This window comes from Drosophila suzukii, chromosome 3, assembly GCF_043229965.1.
Source record: "Drosophila suzukii chromosome 3, CBGP_Dsuzu_IsoJpt1.0, whole genome shotgun sequence".
NCBI classification, from domain to species: Eukaryota; Metazoa; Arthropoda; class Insecta; order Diptera; family Drosophilidae; genus Drosophila; species Drosophila suzukii.
In genome coordinates this window covers 66893618-66907255 of record NC_092082.1, presented here as the reverse complement: position 1 = coordinate 66907255, position 13638 = coordinate 66893618, and the positions used below count along the sequence as shown (strand labels likewise).

Below are 13638 nucleotides of genomic sequence, written 5' to 3'. Positions count from 1 at the left end.
TAGATGAATCCACAGCTATGTTCAATACTATAGGGGTACTTATACTATTATTAGAATATTATAGGGGTACTTGCCTGATGTAATAATTTAGTTTATAACAAACAATGAATTTTTTTTTCAATTTTAACAATTTTATAATACACTCGCAAAAAACCGCTCTCAAAACAGTTCCTTCGAACCCAAAAGTGAGCCAAGATCGTTTAAAATACTAAATCGAGACCTCTTTCAAGAACGCTTCTCCTTGAATAAGTGAGTTAATTTGAGCTGGGCTTTTTTCCGTTCTCAATTAATAAGGGTGGACTTGAATTTAATTTTTAGAAAACTTGTACTGTTAGGTTCACTATTTCTTCAATGGTAGCGGGATATTGGTATTATTCTTTGGAGCATCGCTGTAAGCCCAGTTCTCTGGCCATTGTTTGAACGTTTAGCCCGCGACCGTTGCCTTTTCTTATTGCGGGCAAACAAACAAACAAAACAAAACAAAACGAACTGACAGTCAGACAGAGAAACGGTGGCAGCTCAGTAACCAGTATCCAGTGCACAGAATCCAGTTAGAGGCAAAAGCCGAGTTGCTCGTCGCACTCGCATAAATAAGTGATATCGGACAGGACGGGTAAAGGAGTTAAAGCTGGATGGCCGGGCCAACATCCTTGACTCCTTGCAGTAACGCCACAAGGAATTATTGGAGCCAAACGACGGCTAAAAACTCGCACAGGAACTGGCCTCCTTTGGAATCCGGGGCATGAAACTGTAATTCGAAATAGCGAGCCCCATCATTCAGCCGTTTCAATTTAAATTCTTGACTCGCCAAGATGCCTCTGCAGCTATTTACGGAATGAAAAATCAATGTTAAGGAAAGAGTATTCTTAAATAATCAAGAAATTTAAATAAAATATACCTCAAATTATAACAAAATAAAATGATGATAAAAATAAGTATATAGCTCTATGATAAAGCTCGTAAGATTTTTTTCTGATAATTGTGTTAAATTCAACAACATAAGCAACTAAATGAAAAACACTTCTTAACACTTTTAATAAGTTTTTCTGTGGATAACATATAATATTTTTCTAGATTTTTATTTTTTAACAATTTAAGAGTATTCCGATTGCCTTTTAAGATGAAAAGTACCCAAAACTATTTAAAATATATAGTTTATTTTACATTATTGATAGGACTGTACTGACATATTTTTTGTTGTGTATAAATATTGGTGTTCTTTTCAACCCTATAATAGCCCCAACATATTTCAGAAGCCTTGGTCCGCACTAATGTGGCTAATTCGGGGAAAGGGAGCCGAGGCTAATGCACTCGAACTAGCGTCCCCAAAAATAGCTTCTGCCTTAATTGCCATTCAATGGTCAATTAAAGGGACATGACTGTGGGACATGACCATCGACATGTCAATTTGGATTTCGAGGGTTTTCACACAGCACCGAAAGCAAAGGCAATTTGCCACCCCACCAACTCTGTTGGCCGAAACAGCCACTTTGGCCACTTTGGCTCTGGGATTCGGTGGTTTGGGTGGGTTCAATTGAAAAACAAGCTTTTGGTTTTACGGCGCTTTGTTCGCCCTGATGTTGTTTTTCCTCCTGCCATCGGTTCCACACGAGCGCTGATCCGGCATGCGAACTAGTTAGATTAATTTGGCCAGAGTCACAAATACAATTACGAAGTCATTTCAATTTATTTAGCGTGCGACACCCTCGGCGAGAAAAATAGGAGCAGATCCACGGCCACAGGATGCGGTTGGCTTGAGGGGAATATAAATGTGCTTTAGACCGCGTTCCTCGGGATATTTGAGCAGCTGATGGAGCTGGGAAACTCTGCCAGAATGTTCGAAATCACTTTGACGGCTGGGCTTTAATTTGTTTCGGCACCCACTCGTTCGCCTTTTTCACGCTTAGCGATTTGTCAAAGTGGCTGCTAAGGCACATCGGCCCATAACCATCCCATATATCCACTGGCTTGACTATTATTGAACGATAAATTGATTAGATATGCGTGTGTTCTGGGGGTGTGACAACTTGCTCCGACTTTCCCGCCTGGGATTTCGATACTGATGCGGGCGCTACTTCTGCTGCTGATTCTTATTGCCTCCTCAAATTGCCATTTCAATGTTAATTTTATTAGGGTGTCAGCAATAAATTCCGTTCAATCTTAAATACCATAAAAAGCGCTGCGCTGGATCACACAATCACACACGCGTGCATAGGAGTCCTTGAACAAGTAAATCCACTCGGCACCCCGCACACACTCACACATCCTGGATGCAGGCCAATTCGCTCCATTTCCATTATCGCCAGCCGCTTCTTATTCAACCTTATTCAAATCTCAGCCGAAAAATTATACGAAAGTTGTGTACACACAAAGAAACTCCATTATAGAAACTTCAAGTAAATGTTCATGTGTGCACTTTTTGCGGTGGTGAGGCTAAAGCCTTCCAAATATGTCATTAATCTTACAAGTTAATCCTTTTCACTCTAATAGCCCAGAAATTCTGAGGTATGTTCTATACACGATTTTTAAGCTAAGCGAATTTAATATACTTTAAGACATTTACAGCAAAGAATTATCTTTTTCTTTAATACGTTTTATTCAGAAATATTTTAAGACTACAAATATTTAAGTGGTCGGTTCAATCTCACTCCACATAACTTATTATAATCTTTAGAGAATTCCCATGAACTCACATACTTATACCACAAAATTTAAGCTAACCAACTTAGTGTTCAAAAAACCATAATGTATACAGTTGATACTCAAAAATATATCTAACCGACACCTCTATTTATTTTATATCACTTAAATGGCTCTTTGAAAATACTTGTTTCGGTTTTCCCTTTTGAATTCGCTATTTCATTGCCTACTTTTAGGCACCCCTGATGGAATCATATTCAAAATGTTCGTTATTTTCTTCCGTGTGCCTTTGTAACTTCTGTATTTTGGCACACGCCCACTGACAGGCCACAAGTTATCCATCAAATGGCCGCTCGGCACTCGAGAACTTGGGATTTCGGCCGAAACCATAAACCGTTTTCAGATTTACATGCAGGCCTCGCATGTTTGTGGCAGCAGTTGTTGGTTACACATATACAAACCTATATTTATGTGTTGTTGGTTTCTGGTGTTGTCCTGTTGTCCGACATAGTGGGCCATATTGATGGCCACAGCTCTCAGCCGAAAGTTTGAAACGATTCATTTGTCTTTCTACATGACCAACTCGAAACTTTCGAAGCAATTACGCCCAACAAAATGGCCAATAGAGAACAGAACCCAGCCTTCGACTCCTGGGATATTCCTCGCTCAGCATCGTTAAAGTCGCATTTTTAAGCCAAATGTGACACAAACTGCCTTGTTATGTCATTTGGGCACATTGAACCCACAACTCCTTCCCAAATCCTGGGCCACAGCAAACAGAGAGCACAGCTTGGCACAGGAAAAAAGGACAAGAGACAGACTCGCAGTCAAAGGCTTCCGGACAGGAACAGGCCCCAGGATCTGGCCAATATGGTGTGCGCATAATGAATTTATCAAATTAATCAAAATGGCGCTGCCCAGGGTGACCCTATATCTAGATGCACCCTTGTACCACCCCCTCGATAGCAAACAAACACCGGAAGCTTGTGTTTATACGTCCAAGTGTCCATGGGTCCGTGGATATATCCCTGTCCACCTCCTCGCATGAGTGTTCGTGGCTCTGTATGAGCATAATATAATTAAGCGAGTTGCGCGCCGCAAAGATGGGGATTTAATAAAGCCATTTGGCTGACAACAGCCATCCCCATTCTCGTTGGGCTGATGAGGATGGAAATGGAGGTAGGGATGGGTTGGGGATGGGGATGGGCAGCAGACGCCATCGGCGATAATCGCCGTCTGCCGGGCGACCCTGTCACCCGAGATTGGAAGCAAACATCCAAGACAGGAGCGGAGTTTGGGGATCAACATAAAGCTGACTACTCTTGTTGAACTATGTATTAAAATATGGTTATTGTCATTTAAGTAAGGGCCTCTTAGTCTAAGACAAGTTCTTAAAATTGCGCTAAAATTTTTATGGGAATATGACTTTTTTGTTTTATTTCTTAACTTCTACTTTTATGATTACTAAAGAAAGGCTTTGGTAAATTTGTGAACTGCTTAAGAATCGTTATATAACGTATGTATGCTTTATCTCACAAGCTTACTCACATTTGTTGGAGTTTAACTTGGTGTGGCAATTAATTATTTGAGGGTTTTTGGATCAGTGACAAACCAGTTTAATTGAGAACTGAAACTTTTATTCCCCCCATTTAGCTTTTCTTACGAGAATAAATTAGACAGCTTATTTCATTAACTAGAAAACCGTCTACCTTTCTAAAAAATATTCATATGTGGCTTTATTAAAATAAAATAATAAACAAATACTGGCTTAATCTAATGCTCTTATATTATAATCTAAGCTAGGGGAGGAGCTTAAGAAGCACCCTGCTGTCACAATAAACCCCTGCCCATACCACTGTTTCCTTGGTTTCGGTCCAGTGCCATTTGGTCAAGAGTCCCGAGTGCCCGGTGATGAGCTTGTTTATGGTGGAGGGAGGATCCGGGGGCCGGATGCTCTAATGTTATGTAAATGACAGCGCCTAATGAACTTTTCATTCATTATCGTTAGTTAGCCGGCCTGGTCAATGGCCGGTTATTTCCTGATCCTGGGCAGGACACTTAACGCTAATCCCATTGCCATTCGCCGTTTCAGCCACTTGAGGCCGCAGAGGACAACCGCAAAGCCCCACTGATTGATTTGTTTAATGCGGCCGCATCCAGGCGATAGAAGAGTATCCGAGAAGCCGTTGGACAACTTAATTTCATTAGCGCGTATTTAAGTGAGGGCATAAACTTGCCGGGCGGCAATTACAACGGATTTGGGCAGGACAGCCCCTTGGCCGTAACCCACTTAATTGAACAGCGGGCGGTGGCGGCACTCCATCTACTCCATCCGAGTCCACGATGCTGTTGTCCCTGTGATTCCCATTGCGTGACATACACTCCGAGTGCCGCAGGACGACGAGGACAGCGACATTGCTCAGCGGCAGCCACGGCGTCGCTGTGGCCAGGATTGGGCAGCTTCCACGGCTGACCAGCATTGGCGTAGGCCCGAGGATCTGCCCGTGGCTCCAGCTCCTGCTCCTGCTTCTGCTCCTGCCCGCCGTCCTGCTCCAGGCCCACGATGCCCTTCCCGCAGCAGGAGCAACCACGTCGGCACAGCAGGCTGGGCTACCCCGTGGCGCTCCTGGTGGCGGCCATGGCCCACACCACGCAACTCATCGTATTCCAGCCGCAGGACTTGACCGCCAGGACAACTCCACCGCAGCAACAGCAGCCACATCTGATGCAGAAGCCACAGAAACAACCGTCGAAACAGCAACAGCCACTTCCAAGGACGATGCTGAGCAGATGCTGCCACAGATTCCGTCGTATATCCGCACAACCGCCATGTTCTTCTGCATAGTCATCATGCTGCTGGGCGTGGTGGGCAACGTGATGGTGAGTCCTCCCCTTCTATGAAGAATTATAGGCAAAGGCATTTATAATTGAAATTAATTCACTTGGAAATAGCCCCGAGGGCGGGCAGGGTGGTTCACCCTTTTTATATCAAGCTAACTTTTTATTATTTGAAAAATTTATTCTTAAAATATTTTTAGACTTTTACAATTAAGATCTGTAATGGAAAATATATATGTATATTTTTTAAAAATCCAATGAAACTTGGTTTACAATTCTTTAAAGTAAATAATTCATTAAAAAACTTCCTATATTGTACAACTTTGATCTATAACTATAACGCACAATATTTAAAACAGACTTACAATTTCATTTCAAATTCGAGTATTCCTGATGGATATATAAATTATATTAGACCAAAATAATTAAAAGTCCTTTTAAAATAATGTTGAAATATACGAATTTTATTCAGTTTTATTAATATCTCTTTATAATAAAGGATCTTTTCCTTATGTGGCTTCTTGCACCTTAACACTAAGCTTAAAGTCAGTCAGACAGTCAACCAGCACTTGCATAAGCATTTTTGTGGTAAACGAAATGTATTCAATTAAAATCTTTAAGAGTTACAAGAAATATGCTTACTCTGAGCGAATAGCATCAGGTGCTGGCGCGTAAATCCCCGGATTGCATGAGTGAAAAGCTCCTCGAGGCTGTCAAATTTCGGTAACTCACCTGTAATCCCCCGCAGGTGCCCATCGTGATTGTGAAGACGAAGGATATGCGCAACTCGACGAACATCTTCCTCACCAACCTGAGCATCGCCGACCTGCTGGTGCTGCTCGTCTGCACGCCCACCGTCCTCGTGGAGGTCAACACCCGCCCGGAGACCTGGGTCCTGGGGCACGAGATGTGTGAGTGGATCCGCTCCTGCCTGTCTGCCGGTCTGTTTATTTTCCCCAGCCTAATTAACTGCTTTCTCCCCAGGCAAGGCGGTGCCGTTCGTGGAGCTGACTGTGGCCCATGCCAGCGTGCTGACCATCTTGGCCATCTCGTTCGAGCGCTATTACGCAATCTGCGAGCCATTAAAGGCCGGCTACGTCTGCACCAAGGGGCGGGCCATCCTCATCTGCGTCCTGGCCTGGGGCATAGCTGCGCTCTTTACGAGGTAAGCGGTTCGGTTCCCACTCCCATCTGGGAATGGTGCACTGAACCCACCCACCGATTTCAGCTACTTCTTTTTCTCAAATTTAATTAGACATTAGCGTTATTGTTTCGTATATTGTTCTCAGTTCGGTTGCTTCATTGCATGCTTTCTGGTGTTGGTAGTCCTGTATGGTATTATATGGTATTATCCTGGTTAGATCTAGTTTATGTCCTATTTCCATTTATTCATTTTGCCCGCTCATTAATTATAAGTGTCAATCGCCGTCATTTTAATGATTTGTGTTTTGTTTTTGGGTTCTCCGCATTTTTTTCCATTTTGTTTATTTTCCATTATATTTGGGGAATTTCTGGTCTTGGTGTTTGGCCTTTTGTGTGCCATTTACATGCTAAACTGCGACTGTCGCTCTATCTATTCTATTTCCATTCCCGCTATTTCTCCTCCTGCCCCATCCCCGCCCTCATATCATCATCATCGTGCCCACTGACATCCTTGGCCTCAAGTTCCGGACGGCTTTTGTCCGTTATCAGCGCCCTGTCATCTTTAATAAGCACCGATGTCCGCTATCATGGATTTCATTTCATTGACACTTTATTATTGTGCGCTGGGTCCAAAGACGACCGGCGACCCTTTCTAATTTTGCAAATCTTGCCGCGTCCATAACAATGAAATAAACAGCACATTGTCGAGCCGGCCACTGACCCCTCGGTGGGAGAATTCAGCAGGGGTGGTGGGTTGGGTCATGGTTGGACTCGGGTCCGCAGGACACCCGCCTCCAGGCCGAGACCCATTAATTACGCTACACAAGAAGCCCAAGGCCGGCAAACATTTTAAAAACCCATCCAAACCGACGCCCATGGGCGTAGCTATGAAGAAAAAGGAGGGCGGGGCAAATCGCTGACGCACGTCCAAAACGCCCGGATCATCGTCAGAAAAAATTCAGCCACCGCCTGTTGACTGTCATATCTTTCGGTCTAGCCGGGAGGATTTTGGGAGCAGGGGAACTGTTTAATCTGCGTTTCGGGTTACTCCACATAAACGAACCTTAAACTTGTTTGTTTGCTGGAAATATTTACAAAGTCAAAAGAAAATGTATATCCTACCATCTGCTTAGTAATCTCTATGTAAAAAAGTATAATCAGATCGATGATAAATTGAAAATGTTAGAGTTTATTTGATTGTGTTGTGGTAGTTTTCAATGTTTAATTGTAATTTAAAAAATTTATAATATTATAATCCTAATGCATATTTAAATACTATTTATTCAAATTCAAATAAACCATTATTTTACTCTTCAAAGTATGTAGTATATAAGTTTTTTTATGTTTCTAGTTATTGGTAAAAAAGTCTTTGAAATCTACAGGTAATCTGTAATCTCCGCTATGAGTTTAATTTACACGACTGACCCGAAGAAATAAAAAACCCATAAACGCAATCAGGTCTTGAAAATCGGTTCCCAGCCAGACGGGTTCATTAGAGACCTGAACTTCAGAATTGGTTAACCTTCCGTTCATCGTCATTGGATCATCGTCATCAACCACTGCCTCTCCTACTGCCTTCTCTTCCTTTCTGCCCCTCTGTGCCTCTTTCCCAACTATCCACTCCACCCGTATCCATTATCCATTATCCACTCCCCCGGTGACCCCGCCACCTGATTACGTTTCTCGTTTGCTTTCTCTCCCCCAAATGCGATTCCCCCGCCCGAACAGCCCCATCCTGTGGGTGGCCGAGTACAAGCTGGCCGAGTACATTGATGGATCGTCGGTGGCCGTGTGCCTGACCCAGGCCATCACCGACTGGACGCTGGCCTTCTTCCTGATGACCATCTCCGTGTTCTTCGTGGTGCCGTTCGTGACCCTGGTGGTGCTGTACGGCATTATCGCCAGGAACCTGGTCTCCAACCGGGCGGCCATGCTGCGCGCCCGTCCCACGAAGCCGGAACTCAGTCTGAAGGCCCGCAAGCAGGTGGTCCTGATGCTCGGCGCCGTCGTCCTGTCCTTCTTCGTCTGCCTGCTGCCCTTCCGCGTGCTCACCCTGTGGATCATCCTCAGCACCGACCAGACGCTCCACGATCTGGGCCTGGTGCGCTACTACAGCCTGCTTTACTTCTGCCGGATTATGCTATACCTCAACTCAGCCATGAATCCAATCCTCTACAACCTGATGTCGACGAAGTTCCGAAGGGGTTTCAAGCGGCTCTGCCAGGATGCGGGGGCATTACTGCTCGACCTAGTGACCCTGGGCAGGCGGAAGGAGAACGCTTCGCGGGGTCGCAGTGGCACCCTGTCCCTGGGAATGGGCACCAACACGAACACGAATACCAACTCCTCGAATGCCACGGCAGCCACGAACTCGAGCATCCTGTCGCGCAGCTCCAATCGCAGGTGCAGCGAGGACATCAGTCGCACCCGCCTGAAGATCGAGATGCAGATGCCGTGTGGCAGTGATCTGGAGGCCATGGCCATGCTGCAGCACTCCACTTTGGGCAGGGGAATGGCCAGGAGAGTGAGTGATAGCCGGCTCATGGCGATGGGGAACAAGCATCCGCGTCGCCACAAGCCGCAAATAAGTTTTGATGAGGAGGCTTTGCAGGGAAAGGAACTAAATGAAGGACAAGTCCTGACAAAATGTAGGGAAATTCTGCCTAAAATCGAAGGAATAGTTAATCTCCCCGAGGAGGCGGGGCACTATAATATGCCCCAGGCATGAAAAATCGCCTGTAACCCGTTTACACACTCGCTTCACTTGGCTGGAATGCTGATCCTGATTCCTGGCAGCACACAAATCGCATCCTGAACGCCTTTGGCGGGCATAATCGATTTCAGTCAGCCGTTGACAGCTCCCGATTCGAAGTTGGGCCTTCGCCTTGGACATTTCCGTACAAAAAACAATCAATTTTTCGGGCTATTAAACTCGAATGAATGTGCCAAAGATAAATAACAGCAACGGCAGCCAAACAGCACTACAACTACCACTACTGGACAGAGTTTGGAGTCGTGATGTGGACGAGGAGGTGGATGTGGATGTAGCTGTGGACATGGACATCGACATGGATTGGGTGAGCCATTAAGCGGCGGGCGTGCGAGGAGGACTGGGAAATGGAAATGGCTTAATATGCGTTTGGGTAACCCATCGAGGCGGCGGATAAACATGATTTAGGTGTATTGAAATAGTTCCGTAAGCCGGACCAAGGAAACCGGACAAAATGGCCGCCATTACACCGGATGTCCGAAAAAACTGTTGCCTACTTGGCGGCGGCTCAAATAAAAAGCTTAGCTCAACATGCACACAATGTTCACATGTAAACACAGCTGTACATACACCACACACACACTTAGCCATATATTAATATTTATATTTATACAAACATATTTATACCTATACATATACGTACTCTGCTTATAAATACAAGAAAACACACGTCCGCACACACACACTCCAGAAGAGCAAAGAGTTTGTAAGTAAATAAATTTTTTATGACATCTCATGACGGGTCAAAGGAATCGGCTTTTTTCAGCATTATCCTTCTGCGAGCAGCAGTGTAATTCACATAGTTATAAGGAAATCGGACCAACGCCCCCGACCTCTGTAAATATAGCTTTATAATTTGTTTTCGTAGCCCCATGACGTAGATTTCGTTCGTTTTTGTACAGTAATAAGTAGCTAGAACCCACACCATCCTACGAGTATGATGAGTATGAGTATGAGCAGACGTTGCCGTTGCCGTTTCCGTTTCCGCTGTGTGATTAAGTTGAGTGCTTCGCCCCCGAAACTTTTCCAGTAGTTAGCCGTTGAGTAGCTTTTAAATATTTGTTTGTTTCCTGCTCGCAGCGCGTTAAAACTTTGCAGACCCTGCAGACACGGCCATTCCCTTTATTTCAAACTAATACGAGTAATATGATTCTTGCAGTCCCATCATCGCCATATCCAGCTACAGCGTGGAGCCCTATGGCGACGGAACCGACGCCCCCGTCTGCACCACCGCCGCCGACGGCTTCTGGCCAATCCTCTACTTCGTGGGCAGCATCACGGTGTTCTTCTTCCTGCCTTTCGGCATCCTGTTGCTCCTGTACGCGGCCATTGCCTACAAGCTGCTGCGCCCGAACAACGCCTTCCATCGACCCACCTCCCCGCAGCCCCAGCAGCCGGCGGGTGGAGGCACTGGCTCCTCTCAGGTGCCCAGCTCCAAGGGCAGCAGCCACCAGCAGAGCAACGGAATGAGGAAGCACCGGAAGCAGGTCATCTTCATGCTTGTGGCCGTCGTGTCCAGCTTCTTTGTCTGTCTGCTGCCCTTCCGAGCCTTCACCCTGTGGGTGATCCTGGCCAGCGCCGAAGATGTGCAGAGCCTCGGCATCGCCGGCTACTACAATCTGTTGTACTTCTCGCGCTTTATGCTCTACCTGAACTCGGCCATGAACCCGATCCTGTACAACCTGATGTCCTCCAAGTTCCGCAGCGGCTTCTGGCGGCTGCTGCTCACCTGCCTGGGCCAGCGGCCACACCACCATCATCGCCACCACTACCACCAGAGGCAGCATCCGGCGGCGGGCGGAAGTGGACGCACTGCGTCCCGGCGACTGGAACAAGACGCCGAGGAGGGAGCCACGCTGGCGGGATCCGCCACGGCCCGGCATCCTCGTCGCACCCTCCGCCGCGAGGCCACCTTCCTGATCAACTCCATGTCCACGTCCTCGGGCACGGATCGCACCACCTCCTCGTCCGCGTGGCGCAGCAACAGCCTGTCCATTTCCGGCCTGAGCGAACGCGAACGGGGCATCCTGGGAGCCGCCATCATTGGGACAACGGCTGCCACCGTTACCACGGCCTGCCTGCAGGAGCGCCGAGCCAGCAAGATCTGAAGCCCATCCTCCGAACCCTCCGAATCCCCCAAATCCCCCACTGCCAGCAACCGTTCAAGTATTTAGTTAAATTCCAGCATCAAATAGTCTTAGTTTTAGATTGAATTTTGTTGTAAAGACTGAAGTACCTCAGATGAAGTCAATAAACGCTAGAGAAGATGTTTTTGAAACCATTACAAGGGAGCTCGTATTTAAATTTAACAAGGAAGAACGCTATAGTCGAGTACCTCGACTATCAGATACCCGTTACTCAAAGGGAAATGGAGATATGCAAGCAGCAAAGCGAGATTAAAATGCGCCACCTACCGGCGGTAGACAGATTTAAGCGTTATGGGCGTTAGAGTGGGCGTGGAAAATTTATTTTTGGATCAATCGATAGGTATTGACGACACCAATACATTTCAGTTAAAATTTCTTATCTAGCATGCAAATTGTGGGCGTCACAGGTTTTCGCGGTTTGTGGGCGTTTTAGTGGGCGTGGCAAACTTTTTTTTAGGTCAATCGATAGGTATTGTTGAGAACAATACATTTCAGTTAAAATTTTCTATCTAGCATCAAAACTGTAGGAGTTACAGTTTTGGGCGGATTGTGGGCGTTAGAGTGGGCGTGGCAGTCTACTGAAACAAACTTGCGCTGCGTAAGAAGCTCAGGAATCTGTACGCCAAATCTCAATAGCCTAGCTCTCATAGTTTCCGAGATCTCAGCGTTCATCCGGACAGACAGACGGACAGACGGACATGGCTAGATCGACTCGGCTAGTGATCCTGATCAAGAATATATATACTTTATGGGGTCGGAAACGCTTCCTTCTGCCTGTTACATACTTTCCGACGAATCTAGTATACCCTTTTACTCTACGAGTAACGGGTATAAAAAGCGTAGAAAAGGTAAGCGTTTAATAGTACACTAAAGGGTAACGCTGTGGGGTCTAACATTATTTGTAACAAAATGTATATTACATTTCATTATTAAGTTTGATTTCGGTCTTATTCTGTTGGAACTGTAAGAAACCCTGACAGCAACACCGTAAAATTTATTCGATTCAGATTTGCCTTCCATATAGTTAAGTATATCATACTTTTCTCTCTATAAAGCTACAATTTTCGGTTTGAGTCACTTCCTATAATAGACTAGACTAGACTAATACATTTCAGCTAAAATTTGTTTTCTAGCATTAAAATTGTGGGCGCCACAGGTTTGGGCGGTGTGTGGGAGTTAGAGTGGGCGTGGCAAACATATTTTTAGGTCAATCGATAGGTATTGATGAGACCAATACATTTCAGTTAAAAATGTATTCCTACACTCAGAAAAAAAATCAAGTATTTCGTGCTTGAACCTAGTATTTTCGGTGTCAAAACTTCGCCAAGCATGGAAAATACAGAACGCGAGAACAAAATACTACTTTTGAGCACGAATTTTCAAGACCCAAAATACTAGATTTAAGAACCTTTCGGTCTTGAACCTAGTAAGAATAATTCTCAAATCAAGTTATATTTGGACTAAAAACAAGAACGATTTAAGAATAAAGTAAAAAGTTGCAGGCATGATTTAAGGACGAATAATTCTTAAATCAATATATAAATATTATGAAATTAAAATGAGTTTTTATTTTATGCTAGTAAGAGAAATAAGTATTGGAAACTGAAACGAAATAATCGAGATATATATAAATAATATTTATATTTTAAGTTTACTTACGACTTGCCGCTCACGGGCATTAAAACTGTCTAATTTATGCGCCTTATATACCGAGTACTTTCAGAATAAATAGTTGGGAATTTTTAGAGTTGGCAGACATTAAAAATCCAAAAAGTGCTCAATATCAGAATTTTTTGAGCACGAACGTTCTTAAATGTTAAGCATGCAATTTTTCTTAAATCAAGGCTGTTTGTACTTGTTTTTAGCACGGTGTTTTTCCCTGAGTGTAGCATAAAAACTCTACGAGTAACAGGTATAACAAGCAAACACTCGGGCAATAGCAAAAAATCTATGTTTTTAAATTTTCATAGCGTTACTTTGCATAGCTTTTGCACCGGTATAGAATATGGACGAAAATGACCACTTAATTAATTATGAATGTCTCTGGAAGATAATGAACTATACAATAACTGATTGCAAGATGAATTGGCATAATAAACT

The 13638-nt window shown here is 44.6% G+C and overlaps 1 protein-coding gene and 1 long non-coding RNA gene across 5 annotated transcripts in view; both read left to right on the top strand.

The window, feature by feature from the left end:
* The window catches only part of LOC108014419 (uncharacterized), a 90178-nt gene that overhangs the window by 16524 nt on the left and 60016 nt on the right, over window positions 1-13638 (top strand). The window lies entirely within an intron of this gene.
* ETHR (ecdysis triggering hormone receptor) lies at window positions 5003-11678 on the top strand. 2 transcript variants are annotated; one of them, XM_017079863.4, is made up of 4 exons: window positions 5003-5520; window positions 6227-6389; window positions 6463-6643; window positions 8350-10143. In XM_017079863.4, exons 1-4 carry the CDS (start codon window positions 5431-5433, stop codon window positions 9347-9349), a joined length of 1434 nt encoding a protein of 477 aa, XP_016935352.3. In that variant the 5' UTR covers window positions 5003-5430; the 3' UTR covers window positions 9350-10143. The 2 variants fall into 2 exon arrangements, with proteins under 2 accessions (XP_016935352.3, XP_036672779.2); XM_036816884.3 differs by lacking the exon at window positions 8350-10143 and adding an exon at window positions 10551-11678 and having other exon boundaries at window positions 5294-5520.

What these genes read in the sequence shown, in the direction of transcription:
- ETHR (XM_017079863.4), top strand. Translation starts at nt 5,431, where the DNA reads ATGCTGCCACAGATTCCGTCGTATATCCGCACAACCGCCATGTTCTTC. An exon ending in GCGTGGTGGGCAACGTGATG is followed by an intron (nt 5,521 to 6,226) that starts GTGAGTCCTCCC and finishes AATCCCCCGCAG; the next exon opens with GTGCCCATCGTGATTGTGAA. An exon ending in ATAGCTGCGCTCTTTACGAG is followed by an intron (nt 6,644 to 8,349) that starts GTAAGCGGTTCG and finishes CCGCCCGAACAG; the next exon opens with CCCCATCCTGTGGGTGGCCG.